A 20,281-nucleotide genomic window follows, 5' to 3' on the forward strand; every position below is an offset into this window, starting at 1 on the left:
ATGCAGGGCCACTGTAGGTTAGCGCAGTGTTTCCCAACCTTTGTCCTGGAGAAGCACATTTTCATGTTTTCACTGCTCCCAACACACCTGGTTCAACTAATCAAGACAGACCTCCAGCCAGTGTTAAAATGTATTTAGTTATTGCTACCCCTGTATTGTAAACAGACATCTAGCTATGAGCCAGTACCACCAAAGTTTAGACAAGGGGTGCTCAATCCTGGTCCACTACCATACTACACACTCTAATATTCAGATGCCCTTGAAAGCCTTCATTACATGGATCAAGTGTGTTAGAATGGAGTCAAAACTACAATCTACAGGGTAGCAGATTCTCAGCACTAGGATGGAACGCCCATGGTTTAGACTTCACTAACTAATAAAACACGCCTGCACTAAAAAGTCCTTCCTGACATCCCACCCCACAGTGTTTGAATTACAGGAGGGCCTCAGTGACCGTCAAAATGCAACGGTAAACAGGTTTGCAAATACATTTTATTTTTGGCAGAGCTGAAGCACTACAACAAAGAAATGCTTTTGCAAATAGCCGATTGTTATTCCACTTGTAACACGTCAGAGTTATACCATTAAGACAGTGAAATGTCAAAAACACTTTGCATTTTCAGGTTCACTATTTGCAGACGTTCCAGATGCAAATATATATTTGAATTATGTATTAAATATAATAAAATTTTAAAAAAGTAAACTCACATGGGCAGAGCAACTGTAAATACACAATTTAATTAGCATATTTAAATTTGCCTTTGAATATGAAGAAGGTCCAGAATATGCTGCCATAAAATTCAAGTCGTTTGTCACCAAAGTGCTATCATATATCACAGAGAAAATGGTAAGGTTGTGCTATCAACAGTTCAATGTACTTCAAGCTAATGTCATGTGTTCTAATACTATCACAATATAACAGTGTTTGCGCAGTAAACAGGGGACACGTTGATAATGTTTAATATGATAAAGCACCTGATTTATATTTTCTGTGTTTTTAGATAAATCAGAGTTATGAACTAATCTACACTGTCAGAGACAATACCTAAATTTTCACTGCAAATATACATGGCTAAAATTAAATCACAACTAAGGGGACCGATCAAACGATCCTGTGCTGCCTTTCATTTATTATTAGCAAAAGAATCAGTACTTTTCAAGTGAAGTGTTTTTATCTGTTAAAATTCTTTTATCTGTGTCTGAGAAATCAGCCCTGGGTCTTTCAGAAATGTTTGTCCTAGCTCTCAATCTAAATGGACACTGGCACTTCCAGTCTGTTTCCTTTGAGCAACCACTTTTAGAATAAGTGACCTGAGGGGGAAAAATAACAGAAAAGGAAGAAACGAAGGGCACTCCAGGACTCACCGCCCTGTCTTTATCAGCTCTTCGCCGATTGCATGTCCCCCACCTCCATGTCCCCCGTCATGAGGCGTGTCCCCATTCATCTGTGCATCCCCTCCAGCATACATGTTCTTCCTGGACAGCACACACAAACAATGCAGACAGGGAACATTCAATAGGATAGTCAACATAACAGTACCCTTACTTAACCAGTAGGGCTGGGTGATGCCTAAAATTAATTATCACAAAGCTTTATAGAAAAAAAATATTAACACCCATGTGATGTAAATTATTTTCACAATTTCAGATCCAAACTTCATGCAAACCACTGGGACACAAATACTAACGCTTTGTGCCATCACCAACATGCAGAATACTGGGAGAAGATTACTATAAAGTAGCACTTTCTCCCATTTACCAAGACTAACTCAAGGTCAGCTCATGTTTTAAAACAGAAAGTAAAAATTACTGCTTAATTTCCTTAAGTTTCTTATTATTTCCTTAAGGCTTATTATTAAAGTAAATCCATGGCAGTATCCAATTTTGTCACCTCATCGCCTAGCCCTATTAACCAGTACCCAGAAAGACATGCATTTCTGAAGCAATGATAGGGACTGATGGTAACTTACTCATCAAAGATGAATACATGTGAAAATGTTCTCAAATCCACACACCTCCCAGCAGTAACTGTCTCACCACAACAAACACCTTCCAACAACTATACTACAGCTAATGTTCAGGTTTATAGTGGTTTTCATTTTTACATTTATTTAGCTAATTACGTTTAACACCTGTTAAACAAACAAACCATTTCTAACCAATCTGATTTTGCACATTTTGCATGAGTCACATGAGCATTAGGAATACTATATGGTGTTGTGTGGTGGCACTGTGCCCATGGTGTAAATGCAGACTGACCGACATGCCGAGACACCGGCCTTCTGCCACTTAACCTGGACCCCAAGAGACATGACACGGCTCATCTCATTAACCGTTACCATGTTCCTCCTCTCATCTGGCTCTGTTTGTCTTTGCATGACAATCACAGGATCTAGGCAAAAGCTTCTCAATGTTTTTGATGTCCAGCATATGCATAATAAATGGGATCGTGAGTTTCTCACAGCTTCACAATTTTTTTTCTTTAAAGAAGTAGAAAAAGTTCTTCAAACCCAGTGCCATCTGTAATGAACGCTTCTGAAAATTCAGTGGGAGAGATTCATCTAATGTAACAGTAAATAGCAAAAGCCAAACTACAACTGATGCAAAGTCTGGACCTTTTATCAGAAGATGGAAGAGACTTTGGAGGCTCTATTCTTATGGTAGGGTCCCATTCACCAGGAGGGAGAACAATGACTTCATCCAAGAACTCATCGATACCAGCGAGGAGGTCTTGTCTGTCCTTGGCTTTGTACGCAATGTCATGGAAGACCTTCATAAAAGGGAGATTAGATAATGCTGATTAATCATAGACTTTTCCAGACGTCATATCAAAATACATTTGTGAAAGCAGTAAGGCCCTATGATATTCATATGAATCTCATTCATTTACTGCGGATACAGTGATATACAATAAAGTATATGCCCAGCTTTTCTTTCCTTACCTCATCAGACATAAGAGTGGCAATTGCTCTACCAATTTCATGATATGACTTGGCTTTGCCTTTTGGCCCAAGAAGAATGAACAGGAACCTGTATGGGAAAAGTGTGTTTTCATGTACATCTCAGAGAAAGATTTCAAATAGTAACTGCAATAAAACAGTAATTCACTCTGCAATTTAATTACTGCATATTTTAGAAGATTTTAAGTGTTCACAAATGCAACTTCATCATCCTGAAAGCATCCTAAAACAGATTCAGCATCATTCCGTGCCCTATTTTTATCCTCCTTGGGATGAATGAATGACATTATTCATGTGCCTTACCACTTCATTACTAACCTGCTACTTCAGTACAGCATTAATTTTACTACACTGTACTTAACATTACTGAAATGTTTGTCACGTCCATTAATAATTCTATTTCCTACATATCATGCGCCACGTTGTTCACCTCTTTTCTGCCGCCATCGTTCAAAGTTCTGTCTGTGTCACAAACAACTTCTCATGATACAATGAAATGACAAAAGCTGTATTGCCCCCATATGTGGAGTGTATTGAAATCAACCAGAATTAATTCACATTCAACTAATTGTTGCAGCCCTGAATCTAATACACTTGGATCTAGCTTATCAAAGTCATTGTGGGTATGTAAACTGTTAGATTAGGGAAGCTCTGAAGACAAAATTAAAAATAAAAGCAGTCTTAAAAGAAATGCAATGTCTGACTTTTGCAACGTTTCAGGACTGGAACTGGTCATACCTGGTTGGAACTGGCACTTCTGTTAGCGCTCCCAGCATGACGGCCTGCTGCAGCCTCACAAAGGCCACAAAAGGAGCATCCAGAAAGTCCACCTCCCCGACCAGTACATTGGAGGCCTCTGCATCTCTGGGCAGCTTTTTCATAAACTTGTTCTTCAGCTAGACACACAAACAGTGGCAATTTAATGAATCCAGTGAAGACACAGCAAAGGACAGACAAAGAGATGATAATCAAGTATTTCACTGCCTCCTCGGAAAAGCAGACCATTCAGTGGTTTAGATGCCAAGGCAAGACATTAATGTGATCCAGTGAACACCTACAACTGTCCAAGTGATCAGAATTATGGAGATGGATGGTCATACATGGGGCTGCTAGTCAGCGAGTGCCTTCTATTAGTCCTGCATACCTTTCTTCTCATTCCACAGGAACCAATGGTAACCTAGACAGTTCTACTAAATTAAGCAGTTCTAGAGGAGTAATGCCTCCACTACCGCTGAGACACTGAAGGCCAACTTCAAAGCTAACTTCATTAGTGGACACACAGGCTTTGAGTGAGTGCCAAATATAAAATTTACAGACCAAAGATAATTAGTACTCCCTTCATACCATAAACTGCCACTGGATAACTTATCTTCAATCACTGCTTCCAAGGTCATCATCACTCCTAAATCTTTCATGAGCTGTTCATTTAAAAAGAGTCCATATCATGAGAACCTCAATCTGAAATAAAGGTTAATAAAACACTAATTCTGCCTGCTTTCAACATCACTTAATTAGTGGTCAAGGCATTCATGAAACTAGTGAAGGTATACTAAGGGAGTACATTAAAAACTGCTATAAATGTCGGACTAAACTGATATGGCCACTACTGAGTTACTCATTGACGTGAGAACACTTTAGTGGAAAAGTTTCACCCTAAAGCACTTAAGGACATTCTCTCTAAGGACACAAGGTACAATGCTTATTCATGAAGCAGGAGACAGTGATTTTCCTTCAGCAGGAGCAGCATTAAAGGACTTTGAAACACATAGTTGGCAGATAAAGGACCAACATAACATGTAACCTCACTCCAGGGAACTTCAGTCTCAACGTCCATTTCTTTTACTTTTCTGATACCAATGTTGACACTTGAGTATTGGCTGATCAACAGGTTCAATATTTCTTCTTTAAAAATGAATAAGCTTTAAAATTAGCTATTTTTAATTCAAGTATTTCACTTTAGATGGACATCTATCATGCTCAAACTACTCAAGCACCCTACCAACTCAAAGCAAGAAATAAACAGCTAACATCACATCAATAATGTGAGTGTGAGCTACTTCAGGATAGATTTATTACAGGATATGATCTAAGGAATTATTTTTTCCAATCTGATTTTCTGCTGATATCAATACTGATATACACCAATGCCAGTTTTAGTTCTCTTACAAAGTTCTTAAACTTCTATAGAGCTGCTCATGCCTAATAAGAATGGTGACATAAAAATAAAAAGTTAAGAAATGTCATTTTTAAAGTCAGGCTAACTTTAACCTGGTTGTCCCTATGCTTACATACAAGAAGACACTTTAATTCCCACTGGGTATTTTGTTAATTGTCCCAGTTCATGTAACTCTAATACAGGTTCTATCCAACCTTTCTGGAACTATTGCCTTTACTGATATTACAGGTGCTTCTGACAGCTCCCTCAGATTTTTGGAAGCTTGAAGTAATGAATGAGGTTCAGTTTAGAATGGCATAAGGCAGCTAGAGTAAATAGATCACATTGCTCTAAGATGGTGTAGAGACTGATTAAAGTCTTAACTGTGAAAACCTTAAACAACCTGGAGTGCCTGTGGAACATCAGAGAGTTGCTGGTAGCATAAGAGGTTGATTCCTATGTTACTGCAATACTAATAAATCTAAGACTAACATAACTAGTAGTTTTACAACTACTTTCACACTTTACAAGTACATTGCTTGCAGCAGATTTGAATTAGGGGTAGGATTAGGATCGTTAGAGACCTGTTTGTAGACTATGATGGGCTTAATAAACATTTCCTTTGATTCTAGCAATGTGGTCAAAGGCCAAACAATTTGAGTACACAGAAATAAAACTTTGACGTCCTTGTATCTCACACTGACTCTTCAATTACAGCCAGACCCTGTATCAAAAAAAGACACAACATAGACACCAAGCTGAATTATTCATGTGTAAGCAACATCTGCTGGCACAGTCTGGAAGATTTCATCAGTGACAAAAGCTCAAGTAACATGGTGTATGTGCATGCTCAGTCAATGGAGGGAAACCAAAGTCTAACCAAAAACAAAATGAGATCTCTTGGCTCACTCAGGAGACTTCTTAATCACAAAAGCAGGCCTGAGTAGTTATAGCACTTTTTAGACTGAGGAATGGGGGCCCAAAGGGGAATATTCTCACAAATCAAAATGAGTTTTAAATGATTCATATACTACACAAATGTAATCATTCAAACATGGAATTGCAACATGGAGCCAACTGCACAAAAGAAAGTTAACTCATAAAATGCTCATAAAAATATGACACTTCTCTAAGTATGGCTGGACAAAAGATAATATTGCAATTACATAACTACATAGTACAATTTACAAATATGCCTTGCAATATGTGAAAAACATTTTGCGGTAACATGGCTTAAGTTTAGCCTGCACTAGTTACCAAAATACCAAATACCAAAACTATTTACCATTTGTGCATCATGTTAATATCTTGATTTATCAAAACACCCAAATAAACTCATCTGGAACATTGTTAAGAATCGATAACTTTTAACAAACTGTATATTGTGCATCTCCAAGCCCAACATCCCAAACAAGTACTGACTACACAATGACCTGAGTCAGTGGTCCATTCATCATTTGTAAATAGATAATTCTATTCTCTTACTTAAGGAGACACCAGGCAAACTTTTCATATAATGTAAGTTTATTCCTATTCTCCCTCTACACAAGGGGTGTCCAATCTTATACACAAAGGGCAGGTGTAGCTGCAGGTTTCACTCAAAATGAGCTGAAGCATACCCGATTCCACTCATTTAAACAGTCCCTCTCAGGCGTCAAACGTTTGATCACGTGAGCTCCTGCTTTGGTGGAATGAAAATCTGCAGCCACACTGGCCCTTTGCAGATAAGATTGGACACCCTGCTCTACACTCTTAAATACCAGACCCCATGAATGCCTAGGGATTTGAGATAGTGAGGATGGAATTAGACTTTAGCTGAGATAAAAATGTGAATGCTTCTCTACCACATGAAACACAGCCATGCCTTTCTTCAATTTGTGTTTACAATCCCTATCTGTCCGCATATCTGGGGCACATAAAACCCTCCACTTAGCCCACCAACCTCTTCCTGGGCCGTCAAATAACAGGACATCTTCTCCAGGTCTCCTGAGGCTGTCGGCAAATCGGAGTCCTAAGCGTCAGCAGCTTACAGCACTTCACGAAGAACGCTTACACACATAAAACTGTCACAAAATGGCCAGCTACCACCACTGAAGCTCCATGCTTGGCTAACACTAAGGTCATTCAGCCAATTTGTCCAGTTCTACCGTTTTGTTAATGCTTGCTGTGCCAAAGCAGAGATGTTATCTCCCCTCAATATTCCCCCAACAAGCAGCTGAGCATTTCCTGTTGAGATTGCAGGCCGGTAGTGCTTATCTGCCTGGAATATGTCCTTATGTACTGCTTTGCAGCTCCTTTTGTTTATGTCTGCGATGCACTTAACATCAAATTTTCCTGGTGGGTAAACAGCGGAGAGAATAGCAATGCCACTTTATCTGCTTCTCAAGAGTGATAAATGATCAATATAGAGATTGCATGCGTGCAGAGATCAACATAAGTAATTAAACAGCTGAACAAGAACTGGATGGACCCAAAGTAGATGTTGGACTTGCTAACTGCCAACAAACAAGGAACAGTGCTGTGGTAGAAGTGGTACCAGGGTTTATTAAGTTGTATATTATTGAGATCTCATGCCAGTCCATCTCTGACCTCGCTTTCATTTAAGATATCAAGTTCATACTAGTAAAATCAATGCCTCAACTTAGATAAAAGATAGAAAGGGGAGATGTTTTAAAGATGAACATACCTGATCTTTCTCCGGTTTGTCAGAGATATCATTCATGCTGCTTGACGTCAAATTCCGGTGCGCAGTGGCGGGACTACCTGAAGAAAATGAGTCACCCCAATATGGTTAAGCTAGCAATCTCAGACCTCTACACCAAAGTATTGAAAGAGCATTGAGCATGAAAAAGAGACAGGGGCTCATTTAACTCTGCATGCATGATTATAAAGAAGTCCAGAAAGCACATCTCAAACAGTAAAGGGAAGGCACACCTTGTTTGTCACTGCCTATAAAATAAACAAATAGGACAATAATTAATAAACTTCAAAAATAAACTCCAAGAGTCAACTTAACTCCTTTAAATTTAAGTGTGCATTAAACTCTAAAGAAGCTTTTTCCACACTGTTTTATGGAAAAATAAACTTGCTTACAATCATGCACTGGATTTCAGCATTTTTACTGAAGTTTACTGGAAAGCCAATGCAGCAGGCAAGGTGGACCTTACTGTAGATTAACCACTAAGTTATCAGAACCCAAGACTAGGGTGACATTCTGCAAATGGTACAATGAGAGAATAAAAGAAAGGCCAAAGCAGAGTATTCAGATACCACTGTGGTAACATTTAAGGAACCCGCTCTTACTTGAAAACACAAATGAATCTGCAATAATGGCATGGGTGTCAGTTTGATGCAGAATAAAAAAAAAAATAGAACAAAAAAGCCACTTATTTGTGAATAATCTTGTAGCAAGGGCCAATAGTAAAGTACAAATCTTTCTACTTCAGTCACCAAACTTTAATACTAACAATAAAAACTTATCAGAATCCTTGTTTATGACGAGGCGAAGGCGAGTGATCAAAAGTGCTTAGGATGTAATCCTACTAGGGTGAAGATAATCACAATGGCAGAACTGTGATACTGTCTAAAATTATATAACAATGACTAGGGCTTCATTCTGTGACTATTCAGTAGCTAACACGAATGCCACATACATGTTGGGGTTGACTGTCTAGACACGAATGGCACAGACACGTCAGCAGACACGCCATCAGATGTTAAACACAACATCTGTAGTACTCCACGATGGAGGAATCATGTGTACACACACACACACACACACACACACACACACACACACACACACAAGTGACATGGTTTCCACAGCCACTTGACTTACTAAGCCATCCCATGCTCGGACTTCCAGGGGCTTGCAGCTCCTCCTCAGAGGCGCGAGCTGTTAGGCAAGGCACTGAGTTCTCGAGTGGACTACGGGCTTTTAGTGTCAGAAGCAGCAGGGGGAGCAGAAAAAATAGAGAAAGGAAAAAGCAAAGCATTTAAGGAAAGTGAAGAAAGGTGGTGTAAAAAGCCAGAGCAATGGTGTGAAAGAGTTCGATTTTGTGAAGAAACATGAAAGGTTTCATGCGATGGTGTTAAAGAGTTAGATATTGTGAAGGAACATAAAAGGTTTCATCTTATGAAATGCTAAGTGGAAGTAGCTTGTTTAACAGGCCAATCAGAAGCTCATTTGAGTTACTTCAAAAACGAGCCAATTTGAAGACTTGCAACAGTTGGTAGACCTAATAGAATGATTAGTGAAAAGCCTGATGGCAGTATTTTGCTTTTGTTTTAGTTTTCTAATATTTGGCAAAACATTACAGGTTGTTCACCTCACGAGATCAAGTTTGTGTTTAGTTTAAAATACAAAATCCTCAGTGAAAATGTTAAAGGTTCAATTAAGCAATAGAAGTATTCAAGCAATATAAGTTAATTATAACTACAGTATATGACCTCATAAAGGTTTGCTTCACATAGCACTAAAGAAAATATTTACCAAGGGTGTGTACCACTGTTGTGATGTTGGTGCTCTTAGCAGATTTGGTATCTGTACAGATACTGTAGCTAATCAGTCTCATTTGATGTGCACTGTGACCTTATTGATTTTATTAGTATTATTAGTCAATAGCTAATAAATTATTTTAGATTAGCCTGTACACAACAAGCTACTTCCTCGACATGAAACATCATCTTGTATGAAATATTGAAAAACATAAATCCACATACACAGACATTTCATTTAATTAAAAACAATCAATAAACAGGACAAATGGGGAAGCTGCGACAGTGTATTAAGGTAATTAGTTAACTAAAGAAAATGCAAACTTAGTTAAAGAATTGATGTAGATGTGATTCTTTACTAAGTCTAAGGTTAGTGCGTAGTATTGTTTATTAGAACTATTAAATGTGCTTCATTTTAAGTATTATCCAGTATAAGGATGATACTTAAAATCTCTTACATGTGCATTTATATTAGTATAATTTATTGTATATTATATCAAAGTCACAAGATTGGGCCCTAAATGGCACTAAATGAAAACATCAACAGGATGATCAATAAATCAAAACCATAAATGAAACCATTAATAACAGAACCTTCGCTAAGTTCTTGTTTCATTTATGGTGACAGTTGACGGAATAATTAAAACTGCATACTGTGTGCTGATTATGTCTAGTTGTGCCACACAATGATCAATGTTTCAATGATCAAGTAAAGCTTCCCTATTTTTACTGGATTTGTGCAAAAGTCTGGATTGTGCAAAAGTCAGAGACTGCACTTCATTTATTTAATTTCCAGTCAAAAAGGCCATTAAATAGAATTTTTTTTGTCATGTTTACAGTTTACAGTCTCAAAACAAAAAGCAGATACTCATTATAAATACATAAATACATACGTCCACCATTTGCAATACAGCTTCCATTCATTTGGGAGACCTGCTTTCTTTTCTTTTTTTTTTCTCCCACACTTCCAAAGTTCAGCCATAGGAGTTGGTTGCATTTTCTATTTCTGTTCCAACTAATCCCACATTCATTCAGTGATGTTGAAGTCTGGACTCTGAAGTGGTCAGTCCATTATTCCGAGGACCCAAGCTGCTTCTTTGTTTGATTTGCAGATTTTCTTCTTTTTTTGTCTATTTCCTTTTCTCAGTAAGTGATGCTTGACAGCTACTCATCCCTTCAAATCCTCTTCCTTATGCAAGTGTATATTACTTCATATCTAATCTCTTGTGAAATATCTTCTGAGAATATAAACAAATTAATGGCCATTTTGACTTAATTAAATAAATGAAAGTCTCTGATTTTTGCCCAGTACTGTAGGTGTTTTAGTTTCTGAAGTACTTGTGAACTAACTTACATATGAATATTACGATTCTCATATCGCTGCAAACGTAATATGTACAATTATGCCTCGGTTTGAGTCAAATCTACTGGTCTACTGAAATCTACTGACATATTTAAACTTATTTTAAAGTATTCTTGAACACACTTCTAAAATCTTCACGTAACTGTAAAGCTCTGACTGTTTCAAACTACGTAAAACTTGATGTGAAAATATCAAGTGGGAAAAGAAGGAAAAATGTATAAAAGAATAAAAACTGCAGCAAACTGGCACCTGTATTACCATTATCCGTGTTGGAAAACAGCCTACTTGCACTGGAGACCGTTTTGCCAATTTCAGCCAGGGAACGCAGATTGGATTTTTTGGTCTGATGACGATGCTTCCTCAGCAAGGTGTACATGACCTTATCCTTCAGGTCAGCCTTCAGCAGACCACTCTCTATCTGACTCTCCGTGATCATCTCTGAAAAAAAGGAAGAAAAAGAATTTTATTTGGCTTCATTAAGCTCTATTCATATTCACACTACAAAAAGCTAAATGATTCTGTCTCTCAATTGCCAACTTTTCAGCTCCGTTTATCAAAACTCTGAATCTAAATGCTAACTGCAGCACTGAGCTATTAATTTTAACCACTTTTTAAACAAATTAAAACTACCGAATCGTTTTTGTGACACATCATATTCTGTTTTAAGTCATCAAAGACAGAGACTTAATGAATTTCTAGTTTGTTGATGTCTGGCAGTTCTCAGTAGGTTCTATTTTTATAAACAAGGTCAGGGGCCTAGGCACGAGGCTAGGGCCTTCAGGTCATGTTTTCTGAATGGTCTAGTGCTTAATGGATAAACCATGAATTCAGTTCCAGTTCAAAAGTAGGATCTCTATAAGCCCAACCTCCACAAACTAGAAACAGGACTTGATCTCTAATCTCACACTGACATAGAACAAGAGAAACTAAATTAAAAAAGACCACTCTCACTCGATTCCATAAATACTTATAAGATACAAAAACATACAATTACACCATTACATCAGGGGTGGTTTAACAGTGGTCTCTGAAGTAACAAACCTGACCTTCCACTTACTGTGGCTCGAGTTAATATAAAGGAAATAAATGTACAAGGACAAAAGAGAGCTCTTTGCCTGCTCTGAATGGATGCACCCACCCGTAAAGCTGGGTTTGCAGTTGCAGTGGGAGCTGAAAGCGGAGTGTATTAAATAGATCTATAAATACGTCCTGACATAGCAGCAGTTGGAAAGCAACTAAAAAGACAGGCTGTTAACCGTGACTGAGCCTTCATCATATCACCACCAGAGCCTTAAGATGTATCTCGGTCTTTTACACACACAGCAAACCTTCTTTGCTTGACTAGATAGAAACGTATGGTTCTTGAGCCTAACTGGTGGTTTAAAGTGCTGTAATATAAGTCTACATGTGATGTCTACATTACACAAAGTGGAATTTTTTGAACCAACATGGTGGTAGGGATTGCGGCAATATACACAGTACTGTTTAAAGTTTTAGGCACCTAAGAAATGTAGCTATGTATGTGGGTAGTTAGCACTCATTTGTTCAGAAAAAGAGTAATATTACAAAAAAATACCATTAATACCATGTGTAGTAGTGATTTTATGTATGTTAAAGTGTTTGCTTAACCATTTCCAAACCTTTCCTTGTGGCATCCCAGCATTTGTAGTTATCATCCAATACCGAGTTTGTTTAATCACTACTTTATGAAGTTAAATCAAGTGTCCTGCTAATGCCTTTGAACAAATCCAAAGCCCCATGCAATGGAATGGGGGCATTGAGGAGAAATCGGGAACCAAACTTTCTTCTTCAAACTAGTCCAGAAGATATCTTTCCTTTTATTAATAAGCAAGAAATTCTTATCTCTTTTTACTGTATTTTCATTTATTCTAATGATATGAGGTGTTTTTCACAAGCACAAACACATTAATTACCCAGACAAATGGTTTTAAATAATGTGCTCAGGCACCTAAGACTTTTGCATAGGATTGTATACAGCACAGTATAGTATAGTATAGTACAGTACAGTATAGTATATAGTTTAGGTCTTATCCCTCACCCAAAAAATGATCCACGAGGGGCTGACCGTAGTTTTGCCTGCTTTATATTAATGAAACAAGAGCTTAGATCCAGAATGCCACCATGTGCAGTTATACTGATCCAGTGCTTTCTTTGGTTTATATAACTAAAACTATACATGTTCAGATCTATAACTGCTGGTGTAAAAAGCCTATACTCACCCACAACCTGAGGCAGAGTGGTAGCCTCCAGGTCCAACATGATGGTGCCTTTCTCTATACAGGTCCTGAGTTCAAAGAGACTGTGCAAAGAGAGGGTGGCCACATGTGGTTTGCTCCATCGCTCCCCACCCTTTTCCACCTTTTCTTCAAACTTGATCCACCTGAGAAGATGCAAGAAGATAGAGATCGGATGTGTGGTAAAGGTGTTACAGAATTTTTCAAAGTTCTAGAAGTTCTCAGTATGCCCCACATTGTATATAAGGAAGTTCCGAGTTGTCTTTTATCAATCACAAGTTCTTTTTTTAAGGAATTAAAGGTGCAAACAACACTTTACATGACTTGCGGTTTAAACAGGTCTCTGCGGATATACTAAATTGTAGGTGTCTTAATACTATTTTCAAGTTAAATACTAGTTGCAGACCTGGCAAGTCAGTATAGAAAACAGTACTTAAACAAAACTGCAAGCCAATGGGCACCACCCACCAAACCCCTTTTTTTCCCCCTCTGCTACACCACTTAGTTCAGCAAATTAATTGGAATTGCTGCTAGAAAGCTTCAAGCAAAAAATTTAAACAGAGAAAGTAATAAACATATGCCAAATCTCACAATCTAACTGTTATGTCACTAAAAGCAAAAAAGAATATTAACACGCTACTGCTGCTCCCTGTGAAAGATTAAAGGCCCATAATTGAGAGCGTGTCACAACACCGTAAGTGATATGTGCTAAAAGACTCATATTTTGTCAGAGATCAAAATCCTGTCTGTTTGAACAAGCAGACAATTGTAGAGACTTTATGGAGCATAATGTTTTAAAGCTGTGCTTTTACAATCTCACCTGTTTACACAACTGTAACTACATATGTACTTTCTTTACTTTATATACTGTGTTATAATTCAATCAAATCAAGCAGAGGTTAAGAGGTACTGAAGGTTTGATTTTAAAGGTATTGAGTAATGTATTCAAGATCAATTACAATCAAAGTCTTCCTTTTAAAGTGTTCACAACATTCTTATCAGCATGACTGGTATAGCTTAGCATATTGGCATAAAGCCGTTGCTGGCACTGTGTTACAGGCTCTGGATGTTTTATTCATGAATTTGTCCAAGCTTGAAAAGTGCTGCTCTACACAGTACATCCATCAAGTCAAGCTTAGTAGTAGTTAATCTGCCCTTATCAGAAAAAAAACGTTTTTCCCTTATCTTGTAACATTATAAAATAAATTGAAATTAAGTATAGGAAGTAAATATAGTTTGAATACCTTTTAACTAACATAATGAAATAAATGACATCAAAAAATCTGATTATCAAACATTTTGCAAAAAAAAAGACAATAGAGAAGAAAATTAAAGAATATTTAACTTTTGCCCACAAGGTCTTCCAATTTCTGTGTTCTGTGTACCAAAAACAATCACACAATCATTTTTACATGCAAACTTTCTTTATTTCAATTGAACAACCTGTTTTTGTTACTGTGCCTTTAAGACTGATAGTTTTGACTTAACCCTATTCTGTCTGGCTACCCTGTATTGTGCCTTGTTTAAAAAGCTGTCCAAGCTGAAACACTCCTTACAACTTCAGCAAGAATGGGTGGGGCTAAACTGTTGTAGGCTGAATAAACTGGTTTTTATGACATTATTAAAACAATGAATTTAGAAGAGGCTGTTTATGTAGCATAATTTACAAATATGGCCTGTATAGACTTGGCAGTGAACAGTACAGGACATCTTGAAACTTTTTAAACTGTTTTACTTCAAAAAGCACAAACAACTCCATGATATGGGCCCTCCAACACATTAGCAATGCAAATTCGTGTTAATTTTACATGCCCAGTACAGGGTTTTAAGCTGACCTCTCGTTGAGCAGACAATCAAAAAGCCAGGCCTTGGACAAAGATGGTCTTACCTGGCTGTCTCCTTCCATTCCATCTCCTGGCCATCCACAGATAGCAGTTCATCCAACTCTGTGAACAGCTGTGGGGGTGCTGGTCCATCATCTTCTTCGCCCAGGATGAAACGAACACGCTCAGCCGCTGGAGAAACTGCAAAAGGGAAAATACTGCGAGTCAGAGGCTGAGGCACACGACTGTGGACTTCCGGCTTGCCTTCCTCCCCTAAGCCATTGGGCCTGATCTCCGGTTTAATTACTGGAGCCGGCTCAGGTGGAGGGGGGATCTTCACTTCAGACAGTTCTTGCTCTTTGTTTGGGTCCTTGGTAGATTCAGACTCTGTTTTCTTTTCCTCTTTGGCCTCAATCTTCTCCACATTATTGTTGTCCAACATGCTCTCTGGATCGTTCTCTGACATATCCATCCTAAAACCCTCCAAGAAAAAGTTTTACTCCTCAGAGAGCTGGTGGGTGAGGATGGGTGAGAGAGGGATGGAGGTCAGTTTCACAAGCCCCCCCTGCAGCCAAGCAACACTCAGACCTTCATTAGAGCACTCCGAGTTGTCGGTTGTCCACTGTCCCCCAGTGTAAAGCAATGACACCCAGGTAGCTTAAAAAAGGGGTCCCCCAGTCCCCTGACAGAAACAGCCCGCCCCTCTGCCGCTCCACCAGTAGCCCCCTCGCCATTGGTCCTCAAGCTCTGGCACCCTGCCCTTAGTCCCTCATTAACAATTAGGAAATGTTTCACAAACTGTTCATTCTTCACAAGAGGGCTTTGCTTTCCTTCTCCCTTGTCTTCTAATTTGAATATTTGTGAAGCATCAGTGCTTGCAGAAAAAAAGCCTGCCAACATTCAATACAGATGAAATATACAATATGGCTGCAAGCGGCAATTTTAATGGACTGAAAATCAAGCAAAAATCAGGTCACTACAGCAATAAAAATTACTCAAAATGCAGAGTGACTTCTTTCTATGTTTTCAAGGAAATTCAATATATAACTGGTAAAAGACTGAATGTTGCAGTTTCAAGAGGCACAACTTCTACATCAAAGACAATAAGAAGAATTTTAACTAACATAATGTAAAGAGTATACTGAGCATTAAGGTTAACTGATAAAAGAATTATGAATGTTTTCAGTAAAGGACAAGGGTATTTAACTCAGGTCAGATTCCAAAGCAGTCCATAATTTTGTTCTCTTCCAAGTTCCAGAGTACTTAAGCCAGGTAATCAAAGTTTTGCAGCCCTTGATTATCTGACTCACATGTGTTCGGGGCTGGAAAAAAACAGCCAATTACTGTCCTTAGTACTGGAGAACTACAAAAGCCACAGACTTGTGCAGGACACCATGCATGAAAAAGACTGCAGGAGTGACAGAAAAATAAGAGTGAAATATAATAAATGCTAACAACACTTGAGAGTAAAACATCAGCTGACATGTAATTTGACTTTCTGTGATTTTTCTGTCTTGTGAAATGATCTGTGGTCTTCAGAGAGTTAAATACCTTTGTCATAGAGGCTTGTGGGAGAATGACCTGTCTTCATTTTCTAAATCAAGGTTATTCTTTCATGTGAAAACAATGTTGGTACATTCTGCAATGTAGTTCACTAGTTGTGAAAGCACTCAGCATTTGAGCATTCCGTTTTTCCTCTAATTGTTTCTATTTTACTTTAACTGTAAATTTCATTGTAAAAAAGTGAAACGAGCACAATCAAATTCTGTCACACCAACCTTGTTGGTGGATTCATTTGTCATGCCATAATACTGCAAGGTATACCGCCAAACTAAACTTCAGATGACTTTCAGTTGTAGACATCAACAGCAACCCAGAGGCTTGTTTCAAGAAAAGAACATGCTGAAATGTGATCCATGGTTTGGTTTTGATCTCATTGCAATTGACTGAATGAGATATAACTCCTCACCATCCTCCAGCTTAGTGGTCACAATTGCATGGCAAGCCACTTTTCAAATTGTGCTTGGATATTTTCTGACATGTGCGCTGTTAAATCAGGGGTAATGTGATTCACGTCTTTAAATAGTTTGTAGACTGCAAAGTAACCATAGGAGATCCAAAGCTGAAATGAAAATTTTGTGCCAGTGTTACAAGAACCAAGAACCAGTAAGAAGGTAAGAACCAGTGAGAAAATTTGATTTATAAGACACTCTGTATTTTCTGTATTTTCCTATTTTAATATCTAAAATATCTTTTTAAACATCTTGCACACAGTAACTGAATGAACACAGAAGCTGAGTAGGAGGTACAGCCATTCACAGCAGAACTTAGGTTGCTTAGTTGTCCCCACTCTGTTCCACACACTGTGACCCTGAGCTGCATACAGACCACACTGCTACGAATGCCATGTGCTGAGGCTTGGAAAGTCCACTCCTCATCCAGTTGCTAAGTGAGGCTTCGATTGGAGAGACAGGCTGAGGGAGGGAGCGAAAGGGAGAAGAGGGGAACTTCAATATGGGCGAGCGAGCAGGGAGAGCAAGCACGAAAAGCCGAGATGGAAATGAAAATCACATCGTTCAAACGGGTTTCAAAGCTGTGGGCCCAGTCGCCAAGAGCCACAGGCCTGCACAAAGGAGACTTTGTTCCTAAAACAGGGGGCTCATGGGAAAAGCATGGGGGGGGAGAATGCCCAGTGTCCAAAAAGGGGCTTAGTGGAGCTGTCACTCCAAGCTAGAGAGTCTCATTTTGGCAAACATTGCCATACAACATCGTCCACACAGCACTCACCAGGAACTGCAGCTGCATTCTTCAGTGATCAGAGTTGCAACTGTAAACAGCTGATACTGTAAATTCAGATTGTGGGTAATGGAGAGGTGATAAAGTAAATAGTACATCCAATCTGTGCACTTCCCACAGCTTTGCCTCATTGAAATGTAAGAATCTGTATTTTAAAGCAAGCATAATGTTCATGTCAAAGGAGTCTTTCAAAGTCTTTTGGTAATGACAGTGGAGCTTTTTATGAATTGTCCAAAATGTAGTGCTGATGACAGTTAAACACCATCACTGTTTGACTGGATTCCAGTGGAACAGTGCACTAGTGCAATAGTGGAAGCTGGGTTGGGGGTTTGACATGAAGGGTTGACATGATTAGTATTTGAAATCGATGTAGTAACCCTCATCCTAATTCTCTACCATGCACACAGCAAACATACAAACATATATTTCAATAACCTTATCCTATGTCATGCAGGGTAATCCAGTGTGTAAGGTATGTGTTGGATTGATGAATACAATTTGATGTAAAAATTTGTTTGATTTCTTCCTCAGCCTGGTGGGTTTATTTTGCCTGCCACATCTGGTGTCAGCTAGGTACACTGCCAACGAATAGAATATATACTTTTTAAGTATCGCACTACCTAATCTCACCTTACAGAGGTACTATCAATGGAGAACAGTTACTCATTTAAAGCAATGAATACAATTCTATTTTTTTTTTAATTAAATTTTTGCCATGTGTGATTTGGATCATCATTTCAAAAAATGAAGCTACAGATAGCTTCACTGTGTTAGCTTCTGTTGTTTTTCTGTATTCTAAGTATAAAGCGTGATGTCATGTTTAGAATTGGTATCAAATCTGTAGATATGAATTTCTTGTATTGTACCTTGTTTGTAAAACTGCTCATCTAATGCCCCTTGTAGAAAACCTAAACCGCCATTTTTAATCATTTTCAGCCAAACTGTTTTGGTTGTAGACATGAAGAAAAAGCACATCAACCAACAGTCTTCCAGTTCTAGGTCAAAATCCCTTTTTCCCAGGTCAGAACTGAACCTGAATCACTTAGACTCCACCATATTCTTACTTCACAGGTATGTTACAACAGGAACAATCCATAGGCATGCCAGCATTGCAATACCTGCATATTTTTGCCTCATTTTGGAACTACGTCCAAAGATCTACTCGGCTTATGGCTTAAAACACTGTACACCTCCCTGCTGGAAGCAAATAGGACAAGGATGCTGGCTTTGTATCTCCTCCTGGCAACGAACACTGGCTGGAAGCGCCTGATTAGCCACATATCAAGACACAAAGAAGACTTGAAATTCACTTCCGATAGTGGTCCACATTCACTGACTGCATTGTAAGAGGGGGAGAAGAGTAAGCTTGAGAAAATAATAACTTGCCAATCAAAACTCATCGCAAATATACCAGTATGCAACACTGTAAAAACAGGACAGGGGGCCACTTGAAATTCTGTTCTAGTCATTACAGTTGAGTAGGTTGTTTCTTTCAAGCTATTTTCATCTACATATTAGCTGCAAACTGGTCATTGACAGGATCATCCTGAAGCAAGTATTTTAGTAAGTGTGTACTCACTGGAGCAGGCAGCCACACAAGGCTATAGGGGATTTTACAAGGGGATTTTCAACTTTATCAACTCAAATATAAACTTTCAGTTAAGCACATTTCAAGTGACACAACTTCCAAGTTCAATAAAAATCATGAAACAAAATCTGCTCTAACATGTCTGTTTATGCAGAAATGATCATCTTAAGAAAGCCAATTTCTATTTCCTAGGTTTTTCTGGTGTGCAACAAACAACATACCCAGATGGGCATTCTGCTGCTGTTTTGGATCAGTCAAGTTGTGAAACAGGAAAAAGGAGCAAACTGAAACGCAAAGAGGTGTCACATGCTTGTGATCAGTGGCTTTTGTCTTTTGTTTGCAGCACAATGATGCTTCATTCAGATTGGTCACTGTTCTTTCAGCTCGTGCCCACCCCAACCACCACTTGCTCTCTAACAATGACAAATGCTCAAAGTCTGCACAAAATAAAGCTACGAAACATTTTACTCTTGCGCTGTAGGGCTTTTTTCACAAAATGCACTTTATTATTCTCCGAATGCAAACAAATCAGTAACACTTCATTTGAAGGCTACCTACATAGGGACTTCATAACATATACATACACACTGAATAAAGCATTTATTAAGCAATGCTTGAATATCTATGAACAGCCTATGTCAGTAATCACAAGACAAAATTTGTATGAAGAAAAAAAATCACTGTAGTCTAGACCACAGTGACAGCATACAAAATGGCTTACTTTCAATTACTTGTGATTGAAAGTAAAAGTACTCTGATTTAAATCAGGTATAATACAAAAAACTGATATCTAGTGTTCTTAAACAGGCCTGTGCCTTCGCAATTCCATTACCTGAACCTGATG

General features: G+C 38.4%; 1 protein-coding gene across 8 annotated transcripts in view; it reads right to left on the minus strand.

Moving 5' to 3' along the window:
* slc4a4a (solute carrier family 4 member 4a) overlaps positions 1–20,281 on the minus strand; it is a 60,116-nt gene that overhangs the window by 23,268 nt on the left and 16,567 nt on the right. For 2 of the 8 annotated variants that reach the window (XR_005129167.1, XM_037531312.1), the window contains exons 1-8: positions 15,119–15,696; positions 13,216–13,376; positions 11,225–11,413; positions 7,802–7,878; positions 3,699–3,856; positions 2,943–3,030; positions 2,616–2,770; positions 1,366–1,476 (exon numbers count right to left, since the gene is read on the minus strand). Coding sequence is in view for 7 of the 8 variants with exons in the window: in XM_037531312.1 (XP_037387209.1) it covers positions 1,366–1,476; positions 2,616–2,770; positions 2,943–3,030; positions 3,699–3,856; positions 7,802–7,878; positions 11,225–11,413; positions 13,216–13,376; positions 15,119–15,525 (1,346 nt within the window). In the remaining variant the exon portion in view is untranslated. Of the gene's footprint in view, positions 1–1,365; positions 1,477–2,615; positions 2,771–2,942; positions 3,031–3,698; positions 3,857–7,801; positions 7,879–11,224; positions 11,414–13,215; positions 13,377–15,118; positions 15,698–20,281 lie in introns of those variants that run through there. The other 6 variants (XM_017695507.2, XM_037531313.1, XM_017695505.2 and 3 more) reach the window with 6 other exon arrangements.

The sequence above is a fragment of the Pygocentrus nattereri genome, chromosome 20, assembly GCF_015220715.1.
Source record: "Pygocentrus nattereri isolate fPygNat1 chromosome 20, fPygNat1.pri, whole genome shotgun sequence".
Lineage (NCBI taxonomy): Eukaryota > Metazoa > Chordata > Actinopteri > Characiformes > Serrasalmidae > Pygocentrus > Pygocentrus nattereri.